General features: G+C 43.7%; 1 protein-coding gene across 3 annotated transcripts in view; it reads right to left on the bottom strand.

Annotated features, from left to right (window-relative positions):
• CLIP1 (CAP-Gly domain containing linker protein 1) overlaps positions 1–13,021 on the bottom strand; it is a 122,098-nt gene that overhangs the window by 78,566 nt on the left and 30,511 nt on the right. For all 3 annotated transcript variants that reach the window (XM_060118420.1, XM_060118419.1, XM_060118421.1), the window contains exons 2-3: positions 8,458–8,650; positions 3,891–4,462 (exon numbers count right to left, since the gene is read on the bottom strand). In XM_060118420.1, the coding sequence (XP_059974403.1) occupies positions 3,891–4,462; positions 8,458–8,542 (657 nt within the window). In that variant the 5' untranslated portion in view covers positions 8,543–8,650. The remainder of the gene's footprint in view (positions 1–3,890; positions 4,463–8,457; positions 8,651–13,021) is intronic.

The following is a 13,021-nucleotide window of genomic DNA, read 5'->3' as shown; positions in this document are numbered from 1 at the left end:
TAGTCAACAATTTTACTGCCTCTAAAAACACTCTCATTAGACTTAAGACTCTTAGAGATTCAAATTCTGTTCCACATATGCCAGGTTTGAACATGTAATTAACATTCTCCTACAAATACACCATTCAAGCCTCTACAAACCAACCTGCATCTGCAGATGCTCCTTCTTCCTTACTATAAAAATGGAGGAAATCTCCGTCCGTCTCAATCGAAGGCAAAGCAATCCCCGTGTGTGCTGAGGGTGCCAACTCTTCCCAGGAACCTCATCTCAACACTGATTCCCCCGCCCCTCACCGCCACTGTATCTGCACCCTGTTCCTCTAGTCCAGGTCAGTTTAGTCAGGATGTAAACACCCCAGACTCTGCCATCTTTAGAAAGCATCTTCCCTAGATCCAATACTCCTCCAGCATCAGCCTGACGACTCTACCCTCCTTCAACATCCAACTTCTTCAAAGAACGGTCACCCCAAATCCACTTTCAACCACCTCTGATCTATTCTTTACAAAGCAGCTGGAGCGATCTTTCCAAACTACAAATCTAATCACATCACTTATCACTCTTGTTGCTCTTAAGGGCAAAATCAAAATCCTTAACATGGCCTAAACTTACAGGCCCTATGTCCCCAGTCCCCACAGACACCACCTAGTGAATGAGTCTCATCTCCTACCCCTATGGGGTCCCCCGCCTGTGGGGAATGATGCTGGCCACTTCCCCAAATGTGCCAACTCCCTCCCATCTGAGGAATTTGCCAATCCCTCTGCTAGAACGTTCCCTCTTGCCACTACCATTCCTCCGCCTGGCCAATTCCTACTCTCCTTCAGGTCCACTTTAGTCCTTACATCCTCATGGAAGCCTTTTGTTGTAAGCTAAGGTCCATCCGGACCTTGTCATTTTGTCTGTTTCATCAGCCAAGCAGCACAATACTTGACTAGTAATTTAATCAACTGTTTCTTACTCTGGTGGAAAAGGAGAGCTACTTGTTTTGAAAGCGTGCCATACGCTATCCCATTTCATTTACAGCTAGGCACTTAGAATGGAATTGCATATAACCTGCAGTCTAATCTACAAAGCTGTCCTGTGCTAAGGTAACAGGTTTCTGATCTAACCAAAGCTTACTAGATAAATACGTACCATAAGTCTTAAATATTTTAGGCCCTTTGACCTAGTAATTCCACCACTATAAATTTATCCTAGGAAAGTAAGAGAGATACACCCAAAAAATTTTAAATGGCATGCATGGCAGCAATATCTATACAGTAAAAAGTGGAGGAGAGGGGAGGGGAAGTAAACATCAGTAAAAGTGAAAAGAAGAGTAAGCATCAAAAAACCTTCACTGCAACAGTGGTCAGTATACGTGCTCTCACTGCCGAGGGCCCGGGTTCAATCCTTGGTGGTGGAACTAAAATCCCACAAGCCACTCAGTGTGGTTAAATAAATAAATAAATAAATAAATTGGTATAGCAAGTGAGTATGAGCTAAACAAACAAGTTACAGATTGAGCCGCAGAGCACTGACAGACTGAAATGCTGTTCCAAGTTCTGAAGCATCAACTGCTAAAACTCATGACTATTATCACCAGAAGAAGGAACCTACTGACCTTGAAACTAAGAGATCCAGAAGGACCCCCTTGAAGGTAACAGGTATTAAAGGGTTCCCACAGGTGCATGGGGCCTTCTAGGTTCATGATGCTACAGGACTGGGAGACAGAAGTCCCAAGTTCTAAATCTAAAACCTATAGTGAACGTACTATATGACTACAGGGAGTCACTGCCTTTTTCGGGGCTTACGTTTCCTTGTCTGTAGGACAAAAAAATCACAAAAACTTCCAATTTCAAAATTATACTATCAATCATCAGCTCTACATAACAGGTTCTGGAGTAAAAATACCTAAATTTTGGGCCTCCCTGGTGGCGCAGTGGTTGAGAGTCCACCTGTCGATGCAGGGGACACGGGTTCGTGCCCCGATCCCGGAGGATCCCACATGCCGCGGAGCGGCTGGGCCCGCGAGCCATGGCCGCGGAGCCTGTGTGTCCGGAGCCTGTGCTCCGCAACGGGAGAGGCCACAGCAGTGAGAGGCCCGCGTACAGCAAAAAAAAAAGAAAAAAAAAACCCTAAATTTTAATTGCAGAAGCATCACTCTTCATGACCTTGGGCAAGTGATTGTACTTCTTAGGACCTCAGTTTCCTCACCAGTTCTATGGGGGCTACTCCGTATACTGCTGACACATTCAACGAGATGCATGGGACATTCTAAAGGCTAACAGCCATTCTTTTTTTCCCATTATATTACTGTAAGCCTCCAAGACTGACGGAATTTTTACGGATACAAAGGAAACTGAAGAGCACAGGGTCAAAGACTTCAGACAGACGTCATGCCTTGAAGTGAACTGACTAAAGTGTTGAAAAAGTCAGAGAATAGCTTTAAATTTTCATCAATGAGAAAAACAGCTACCATTTCTTGGGAATTCTCTGGCGGTCCAGTGGTTAGGACTCGGTGCTTTCACTACCGAGGGCCTAGGTTCAATCCCTGGTCAGGGAACTAAGATTCCACAAGCCACATGGTGTGGCCAATAAATAAATAAATAAATAAGGTTCTGCTGTTTAAAAAAAAAAAAAAAAGCTACCATTTCTTGAGTGTTGACTGGATACCAGGCACTGCTAAGAATGTTATATGCATCAGCTAATTTAATCCTCACAACAATGCTAGATGTTAGCACTATTATTCAAACTAATTTTCATAGATGAGAAAACTAAGAAGTTAAATAACTTGCTAAGGTCACAAAGGCAGAGCTGGACTCAGCTTGTGTTTTTAGCACTGCTACACTGCCTCTCATTTAAAACAATCAAAAAAAGAATAAATCAGTCACTGTGTCATTCAGGGGTTCTAGAATGTACAGCATGTAGACCTTATACATTGTTTCCTGCTTATTAGTAAAAAAATAAATAAATAAATAAACTACAGTACATTTCTTTTTTCTTAATATTTATTTATTTATTTATTTGGCTGCATCAGGTCTTAGCTGCCGTGCAGTCTTCTCTCTAGTTGTGGCGCGCAGGTTCCAGAGCGCACAGACTTGGTTGCCCCTTGGCACGTGGGACCTCAGTTCCCGGACCAGGGATCAAACCTGCGTCTCCTGCATTGGAAGGTGGATTCTTAACCACTGGACCACCAGGGAAGTCCCTCCTTTCTTTTCCTAGACCTAAACCTAATCATTTAAAAGGCAGAGAAATTCTGAAATAACATCCTGTGATCTCTGAGTTTTCCAAGACCCTCAAAGAAACAGGATCTCATATTTACCCACACACTATCCTTAAAGCAAAAATTAAAAACCAGAAAAAAAAAAAAAACACTTTGTTAAAAACATCTAAGTCGGGCTTCCCTGGTGGCGCAGTGGTTGAGAGTCCGCCTGCTGATGCAGGGGACGCGGGTTCATGCCCCGGTCCGGGAAGATCCCACATGCCGCAGAGCGGCTGGGCCCGTGAGCCATGGCCGCTGAGCCTGCGCGTCCAGAGCCTGTGCTCCGCAACGGGAGAGGCCACAACAGTGAGAGGCCCGCGTACCGCAATTAAAAAAGAAAAAAAAAACATCTAAGTCCGCCTCTCAGCTTGTTTTGTCAAGTAAAGTTACCTTAATATTTACAAGCTAAAAACTCAATATTCTTTTGACTAAACGAAGATAAAACTAGAGTCGATCCCTGCAAACCTACGCACAAGCTACGTAGCCAGTTTCTGATCTGTTGTATATGTACACATAAACGGAACCAGAAAAGCTGATTACTTACTCTATAAATGAATGGTCATCCCTACAGAACAGATTCTGAGCCCGCGTGTGTGTAGTTCAACCCCTCACTCAGGTCAACATAACGACCTTGGAAGGTTCATGGACTCACCAATACTCGGTCTCCAATTTTGAGCTCTCTTTCTCCTTTCTTGACTGAGCCGGCCTCCGAAAGGTTGGAAATAGATTCACTGGTGGTTTTTGTAAGGTTGTTGATCTGAGACGTGGCTGAAGGTTCCTTTGCGGTTGGCTGGGGCGATCTATGGGGAATATGTGAGGGGGCGGCTGGGGAAGAGGACACCATGCTGGCTGTCGAAGTGGACAGGGGCGAAGTCGCTCTGGAAGCGTGAGCTGTCTGCAGGCCGTCGGCTTCATCGTCTGCCTGCGCCTTCCTGGTCAACTTTGAAGGCCGGGTGAATATGCCCTTTAAGGGCTCGCACTGGAAGTACCGGATTCCTGCCACCGAGCCGTCATTCTTGCCTATGGCTTCATCTAAAACGATCCCGGCCCATTGGCCTGGTGCGAACTGGGTTTCTCCCAGGAACTGGATAAATCCAGGCTTATTCCCATTCACCCAAACGCGCTCCCCAACTCGAAAATCATCCACAAACTCCTCCTGTGTCTCAGCAGATGGAGTGCTTGAGGCTTTTTCACTGGATATTGTTTTTTCTATTGGAGCTGCAACTGAAAACAGAAGAAAGGATCAGAAAGGATTCGATTTCATATTTAAGCAGACAACCCCTAGGTTAAAAGGAAAATAAACTAGAGAAAGGGCCAAAAGCAACAGAAGTAGCCACAACTCTTCAAGAGGTGCTCTGTTTATCTTTCTTCTTCATTTTTCGTTTTCTTTTTCTTTTTTTTTTTTAGCAAGGAGGCAAAAAGTACTTGACCCATCACTACCATTTTCTTTTTTTTTAATTAATTAACTTATTTATTTATTTTGGCTGCGTTGGGTCTTCACTGCTGCACGCGGGGCTTTCTCTAGTTGCGGTGAGCAGGGGCTAGTCTTCGTTGCGGTGCGCGGGCTTCTTGTTGCGGTGGCTTCTCTTGTTGTGGAGTACAAACTCTAGGCATGCCGGCTTCAGTAGTTGTGGTGCACGGGCTTGTTCCATGGCATGTGGGATCTTCCTGGACCAGGGCTTGAACCCGTGTCCCCTGCATTGACAGGCAGATCCTTAACCACTGTACCACCAGGGAAGTCCTGCATCACTACCATTTTCAATGCTGTCAAAACTCAGTGAGCTGATAAGACTTAGTCCTTATCTGCAATCAAGATTGGAGGAAGTCAAAATTGGGGAAAAAAGCAGTCCTTTTCCCAGAATTCATAATATAGGTCTGATTTCATTCTTCACCCTGTATCCTGCACATCATGAGCAAATGCCCATTCAGACTCACTGAGATGGGTTCTATTCCCCCATTTGAGTGGTCAGTTAAAGCTGACAGGACTAGGCCCATTTAACCACACACATTCGCAATTAACTAGATGCAGGAGGGGATTCAGTGCCGTAGTCCCTACCATCATTATTCCAAGACTAATCCTTTGCTAGCAGAAATGGAAATCACAGCAGGGAAGAAAAGAGAGCATCTGGCCTGACTCCCTGTAAAGGCAAGACGACTTGGCAAACTCTACCTTACGGTAAAGACAGAGTTAAGTTCTGCCAGGAATGTGATATTTACACTGGAAATACATTCACGCATTCACCCGGCAAGCGTTTATTGAATATTTAGCGTGAACTGGCAAAGAGCCTGAATTCTTAATGTCTGCCACTTACTGGGCATATCGTGATCTGAGGATGTTCCGTGACCTCTCGTAGTTTAGTTTTTTCATCTGTAAAAGGGGAAAGCAGTAATATCTATCTTGAGAGGTTTTTTTTCTTTGAACGAGGATTAAATGAAATAATGTATTTATCCACGTTATGCATCTTTCTTGAGTTCCTACCACTCCGGAACTAGTCCCAGGCACTGTTCTTCACCAGGGACAAAGCAAGACAGCACAGTCCATGCCTTCATAGAGCTCAGAGTCTAGCGGTGGAGAAGCAGACAGTCAAGGCACACACCAGGTAACTTCAGGTGGTCTAAGTGCTGTGAAGGAGACAGTGCCTCTGGGCAGAGCAGTCAGGGAAGGCCTCCTGGAGGAGGTGATATCTAGTCTGAGGCCTGACTGACAGGAGTGAATCACACAGACTGGGGAGCAGAGTGGCCCAGTGGAGTGAGAGTGGGTGCTGATCATCTCTTTACCCTACATAGAAAGGGGGACTGTGGAGTTTCCATTTGCGGAGGGTTTTCTTGCTTGTTTGTTTAGAAGACAGTGGATGCTCTCAGATAGAACAGATAATGATCTGCCAAAGACAGGGGCCAGTGTTTTTTTTTAGCATCAGTTCTAGCTTTGCACATCAACAGTTACTCTTCCCAGAGTGCTGCAAGCATGAATTTCTGAAAAACAGTGTTCATAAAAGTGTCTTGAATTCCTTGGCAATTACTTCCTTTTAAGCATGTAAGTTTTAGTATTAATAAGCTGCTTTAATCTTAATTTTAAAAAACCTAATGTGTGCCAAGTAATACTGGAGAAACCAAGTTGAATTACTCATGATCCCTGGACTCAAGGACTTCAAGTGCTAGAAGGTATGCACGAAAAATACTAAAAGTGAAAAAGACAATTCTAACAGGGGTAAATATAACAATAGAAGGCCTTATAGAAGGGTTGGCATTTGAAGGGGTCTTAAAAGAGGAAGGATTTTGAGGAGAAGGGGATGCCAATTTTGACTGACTTCCCCAAGGCTAAATAGTCCTTAAATAAACCCATTTCTTCACAATCCTTTGTTTTATCAGTAGAGCTTTCCTCTAAGATGTTGTTACCGAGTCTAAGCTCGTACTACTCACCACACACCAGGCAGATAACCAAGAGACGAACTGTTGGGGCAAAGACTTTAATAACAAGTTTATTCGGAAAGCCAGCAGACCGACAAGATGGTGGGCTCGAGCCCCAAAGAACCATCTTGCCTGAGTTAGAATTCGGGCTTCTTTTATACTAAAAGGGGAGGGAGTAATGTCAAACACTTCCTGGTTCTCATCAGCCTCAGGAGGGCATGGGTTAATTTCTTCCTCCCTGCAGTCATTCACAGGTGGGCCTGGTCAGGATGATTCCTGTGAGCTGAACAAAGGTATTTCAGCTTAATGCTCATTATCTGGGAAGCAGGGTTCCAAGAGATGGGCCATTATGTATAATTTAAATTTACAGGCAACATCCCTTTAGTGAGTAACTTGTAATAGAATACAAAAGGTTCTTCCCTATTACAATGTTTTATGGCCTCTCTGAAAAGAATCGGGTTTTATCCTGATACATAAAATGTAAATAACTCAGGATCTCCAATGAGTCAACACATATTTACTGAGCTCCTGCTCCTGTTCCGTGCCAGGCAATTTTCTAGGTGTGTGGATGGAATACAGCAGTGAAAAAAAAAGAAAAAAAAAGCAAACACAAAGATCCCTTCCCTCAAGGAAGACCAATGAATGTCTTTATGGAAGAACTTGAAGAAAAAATGTTGTACTTAATAGATTATGGTGGGCACCTGTCTGGAAAGGCTGAAAACATAAGATCTAAGAGTATACAAATCACATAAAAAGATGGTAAAAGCAAGCATCAGATGCTTCTCTCCTGCCTCTCTTCCTAAAGACCTTAGGTGATCATTATGGGATGGAAATGGAAATGCTGAAGGAGGAGATGGAGAACAGATGAGGAACAGGTTGTTAAAGATAATAAAAGACACAAGTTCATCTATAAAATGGGGAAGGTTTTCCCTCATGAGTCAGACTTGAGCTACCATACTACCTGCTCCCTTGATGATGACGGACAATTTCAGGTCAATGACTGTCATCGTATCTTTTTTTTTTTTTTTGCTGTACGCGGGCCTCTCACTGCTGTGGCCTCTCCCGCTGCGGAGCACAGGCTCCGGACACACAGGCTCCGCGGCCATGGCTCGCGGGCCCAGCCGCTCCGCGGCACGTGGGACCCTCCGGGATCGGGGCACGAACCCGTGTCCCCTGCATCGGCAGGCGGACTCTCAACCACTGCGCCACCAGGGAAGCCCTGTCATCGTATCTTTTAAGCCAGATTAGTCTTTGTTTTCTCTCTCTATATCCCTAAACCCCAAGACAAAGGTCCTGATGAGTTCAGGAAGACACATGGGCAGAAAAACTGAAGAAACACTTTAACACTGTAAGGATCAAATACTGAAATTAACTTGACAACTATTTCAGAACCTTACACTGAATAAATGAAATAGACTCTTCACTGATTAAGACTACTAAACATAAAATTCTATGTCTTTTAATTGAAACTTTTTCAAATATTTTCAACAATATGAAGTTTTATAAGATTGTCTTTTTTGGGGGCTTCCCTGGTAGTGCAGTGGTTGAGAGTCCGCCTGCCGATGCAGGGGACAGGGGTTCGTGCCCTGGTCCGGGAGGATCCCGCGTGCTGCAGAGCGGCTGGGCCCGTGAGCCATGGCCGCTGAGCCTGCGCGTCCGGAGCCTGTGCTCAGCAATGGGAGAGGCCACAACAGTGAGAGGCCCACGTACCGCAAAAAAAAAAAAAAAAAGATTGTCTCTTTAAATTTTTCAAATAGAAGTCTTCACATAGGATGAAAAACTTGCTGTTAAGGAGAAACATAAAGCATTACCAGAAGCAGGTGTCTTCAAGGCTGTGCTTCCAGGCTTAAGGATCTTCGTAGGGGCCTTAAGCCCGCTTGGTTTTAGCATACTCATTGTCCTTAGTATATCAGAGCTGTTTTTCCTTTGCCTGTTGCCACTATCTTTCCCCAGTCATTGATAGAACTGTGTGTTTCTATAGTGGAGTCAGTCTCTGGGTTAAATCTGCAAAGAGAAAAATATAAAAAGAGTTTAGAATCTATAGGAGAAAGAAAGTAGAGTTACCAAAGCTCTCACAGCCTAAACTTTTCCTTATGATAACCATCTCCACAATGAAACTAGGAACCTAGAAAACTCCAAATATCAAAAATATGATGATGCTGCTGAAATAGATTTAAAAGCACTTTACTATCCTAAAGACAAGTAGCTAAGGCTGGCAATACATTCACTTTTCTTTATAGTATCTAATAATACCAGATCAGTACAGTGTCTGAAAACCACACAATCCATAGAAGAGGGTTCAGAAAAACGTGCACCAAACTAAATGGGGGGAAGAGAAGGGAGTTTTCAGTTTTCACTTCATTGACATCTATGTTGCTTAAGTTTTATGACCACAAGCCCGTATTAATTGTATATACTGTTTAATCCAAAGAATTATACAATAACTCAGTATAAAGCCAAGTATAGGTTAAACAAGAGAAAGGTTCAAATTCAAACTCTGTTAAGAAAAAGCCGTATCTGGAAAGTACTAAAAGGAAGTTATCTTTGTTTTGTCCTCAGAAACACAATGAACTTCTGATTTACTCAGGACCAAGTATGAATCTACAACTTCTGGGCTCAGGCAAAACAGTACCTTGCCATTTACTCTTTAAGAGAGGAGGAAGACCTTGGGATTTTGGAATACAGAAAAATATTTCTAGACATAATACCCAAAAAAACAAAATTCAAAGAGAAAAATGCTATTTACTGACTCTCTCAAACGGCTGCATTTTGCTTTTTTTTTCTGGGAGTCGAGCTTGGATGATGAAGCACAGACCTCACTCTCTGGCTCTCTTACAAGCAATGCCAAGCATCAGTAAACAATCTGGCTAGGGCTAACAGAGGAGCTGCTATGGTCCCTGTAGTGAGTTGAATGGTGGCTTCCCCAAAAGATATGTCCATCTGGAACCTATGCATGTGACCTTATTTGAAAGAAGAGTCTTTGAAGACGTAATTCAGTTACGGATCTTGAGATGAGCTCGTCCTGGATCACCTGCCTGGGCCCTAAATCTGATGACAAGTGTCCTAATTAGAAGAGGAGATCACAGAGGAGACGGCCAGGTGAAGACCCAGGCAGAGATTGCAGCCATGTGACTATAAGCCAAGGATGGCCAGCAGCCACCAGAAGCTAAGATAGAAGCATGAGACGGATTCTCCCTCAGAGCTCCAGAAGGAACCAACCCTGGTGATACTTTGATCTTGGACTTCTGGCCTCCAGGTCTGCAAGAGAACAAATCTGTTGTCTTAAGCCACCCGGTTTGTGGTCCCTTGTTATGGCGGCCCCAGGAAACTAATATAGCCATGTAAGTTTTTCTATTCAAAGATAATCAGACTGGGACTTCCCTGGCGGTCCAGTGGTTAAGACTTCACCTTCCAATAAGGGGGTGCAGGTTCAATCCCTGGTCAGGGAGCTAAGATTCCCACATGCCCCAAGGCCAAAAAACCACATAAAAACAGAAGCAATACTGTAACAAACTCAATAAAGATTTTACAAATGGTCAACATCAAAAAAATCTTCAAACAAACAAACAAAAAAAACAAAGATAATCAGACTGAACGGAAATCAAACCAAGACAGTAGCCTCATTAGGCTCACTCTGAAGACTCCCCATGGTTCTCAAGAGGGTCCAAAACGGCACAAAGTGTTTTTTACAAAGTCAAACGTAAGCTGTGTGGCTTGGGGGAAGACTGGATTAACAGAGAAAGCACTGCTGTGTGCCTGAAGACAGGGGTTGCCGATCCTGGCTATTCACACAAAATTCCTGGGCTCCTGTCACCACCATCACCCTCACTGCCAGGACAGTGGCAGTGTGCTGGGAGTCTGTGTGCCAGGCCAGGTGGTTCTAACTCAGAGTCAGATTTGAAACCACGTGCTTTACTGACAGACCCTCACCATACACAGTCTGTAAGCCACAAGCAGAGCTACCTGCTCCTGCTACTGCCTTAGACAGCTGGAGGGTTTCGCTGAGTCTCCTCCAGGCTATTTACTCGAGCAAAAATATTTGAGGAGGATGGGGATAAGCCAAGTGCAGAGATTACCATGGGGTCTTGTGTCTTGGCTACTCTTCACCCTGGTCCAATATCATAAAGTGACAAGGCTCAGGTAGTTAAGGACAGAACAGACATAGGAGGCACGATCGTCCTGGAAAAGCTACTACAGTGGCGAGAAGAGAGGATGAAGTACCCCTTAAAATATTTCACTCAGGCTAAACAGTGAATTCTTGGGCTCAGGTCAAGCACTCCTCCCTAAAGAGAAATTCTGAAAACTGCCACAATAAGCGACTAGGCCAGCCTCAGCGAGTTTCAAACCTTGCAGCTCAACGTGCTAAGCTCACAAAACACTGGCCAACTAAAAGCCTCGGCCTAAGAAACAGGCGTGTGGTTATCAGGAACCCAAGAACAGTCGTAAACCCAAAGTCTTATGTCTTCTGTTGTCTAATCTTCATGCCTCTAGCTCTCGGTCCACCTGAGCTACTTGAATCCCAAAGCAGGGAACTGTGACCAAGATTTAATGAAGTAGAAAAATCTAGTCTGTCTCAATAAGAGAATTAGGAGCAATTTAAAAAAACACTCTGTGTTTTTTGTGTCTTGGACCTATTTCTGGGCCTTCTAGTTTTCCACACTATTTTAATAATTATGGCTCTAATCACTGTTAATATTTCATAGTACAAGTTCTCTCTCATTCTTTTAAATTTTGTAAAATATACAGAAAAGTACACAAAACAGATATGTACATAAAACAGATATGCAGTTTAATGGGTGAAGCAAACAGCTATGTAATCAAAAACCAGATGCAGAAAAGCCACTGCCAGCACTCCAAAACCTCCCTGTGTGTCCCCTCCAGCCTCGCCTTTGTCTCCCAGAGGTAACTACTATTCTGACTTTATGGCAATACTCCCCTTTTAGAAAACAGTTTTACCAGTTATGTGTGCAACAATATGATTAGTTTGTTTTGCCTACTTTTGACGTATAAAAATGGAATCATACTGTATGCTGTGTCTGGTATCTTTCACTCAACATTGCTTAGACAATTCACACCGCATGTTGGTGTGATTTATTCATTTTCATTACGGTATGATGTGCCATTTCCTTAGTACCACTTTATTTTACTGCGACGGACACTTCTATAGTGATTTCAGTTTGGGGCTATTATAAGCAATGCTGCAACGAGCATCTTGGTGCACATAAGCACATTTCTGTAGGGCATTTACCTAGGAGTTTAATTGCTGGATTATGAGGTAGGCATATCTTTAACATTTAATATCCCTCTCCTTTTCCCCTGCTGTGTATGAGTTCCAGTTCACCAACACGTGATATTGCCAGACTTTAACTTTGGCCAGTGTGATGTTGAGACATTCATTGTGGTTTTATTTTGCATTTCTCTAATTAGGAACAAATTTGAGCATCTGCCTGCATTCATTGGTCACTGCAATTCTTCTTTTGAAAAGTGCCCATTCAAAACTTGTCTCTGGGCTTCCCTGGTGGCGCCGTGGTTGAGAGTCTGCCTGCCAATGCAGGGGACACGGGTTCGTGCCCCGGTCCGGGAAGATCCCACATGCCGCGGAGCGGCTGGGCCTGTGAGCCATGGCCGCCGAGCCTGCGCGTCCGGAGCCTGTGCTCCGCAACGGGAGAGGCCACAACAGCGAGAGACCCGCGTACCGCAAAAAAAAAAAAAAAATCAATTCACTGAGAAACAACAGATCAAAGTCTTGGTCATGGTACCCATAAAATGTAATGATCCAGAAGCAACAGCTCTGCATAGTGTTTCAAGGTCAGTGAATGTCACATTGAAACTAATCAATTCCAAAACACATGCGAAAGGAAAAAAGATATCCTTGCCTCACTAATACACTGAGAATATTTGAAATTTTGACACTTATGATCACTGAATCAACAGTTTTGGATCTAAAATAAGACACCCCCATCCTCCCAACACCTAAGGACCATAACACCGGAATATTATAATTTAGAAACACAATTGTTATCCTTATTATCCCAGTTGAGCCTTACAATAATACTATAGATTAGCTACTATAACTATTCGTTCTTCAGTGAAGGAACACCTCAGAAACGAACACATGTATTTCCTCATTTGTTAATGACCTGCCACCTAAAGTTATTCAGCTAAGAAGCAGAGAGGTGAACACAAGTGTGATTCCAGAGCCCAAGTTCTTTCCCTAAATCTAACGTTCAAACTCACAAGAGACCACACATCACAATTAAAAACACTAGGACTAAAAAAAAAAAAAAAAAAAAAAATTAGGGGGCGTCCCTAGTGGCGCAGTGGTTAAGAATCTGCCTGCCGAGCCCTGGTCCGGGAAGATCCCACATGCCGTGG

The sequence above is a fragment of the Mesoplodon densirostris genome, chromosome 15 (genome assembly GCF_025265405.1).
Source record: "Mesoplodon densirostris isolate mMesDen1 chromosome 15, mMesDen1 primary haplotype, whole genome shotgun sequence".
Taxonomy (NCBI): Eukaryota; Metazoa; Chordata; class Mammalia; order Artiodactyla; family Ziphiidae; genus Mesoplodon; species Mesoplodon densirostris.
The sequence above is the reverse complement of the archived record's forward strand: the minus strand, read 5'-3'. Positions and strand labels throughout refer to the sequence as shown.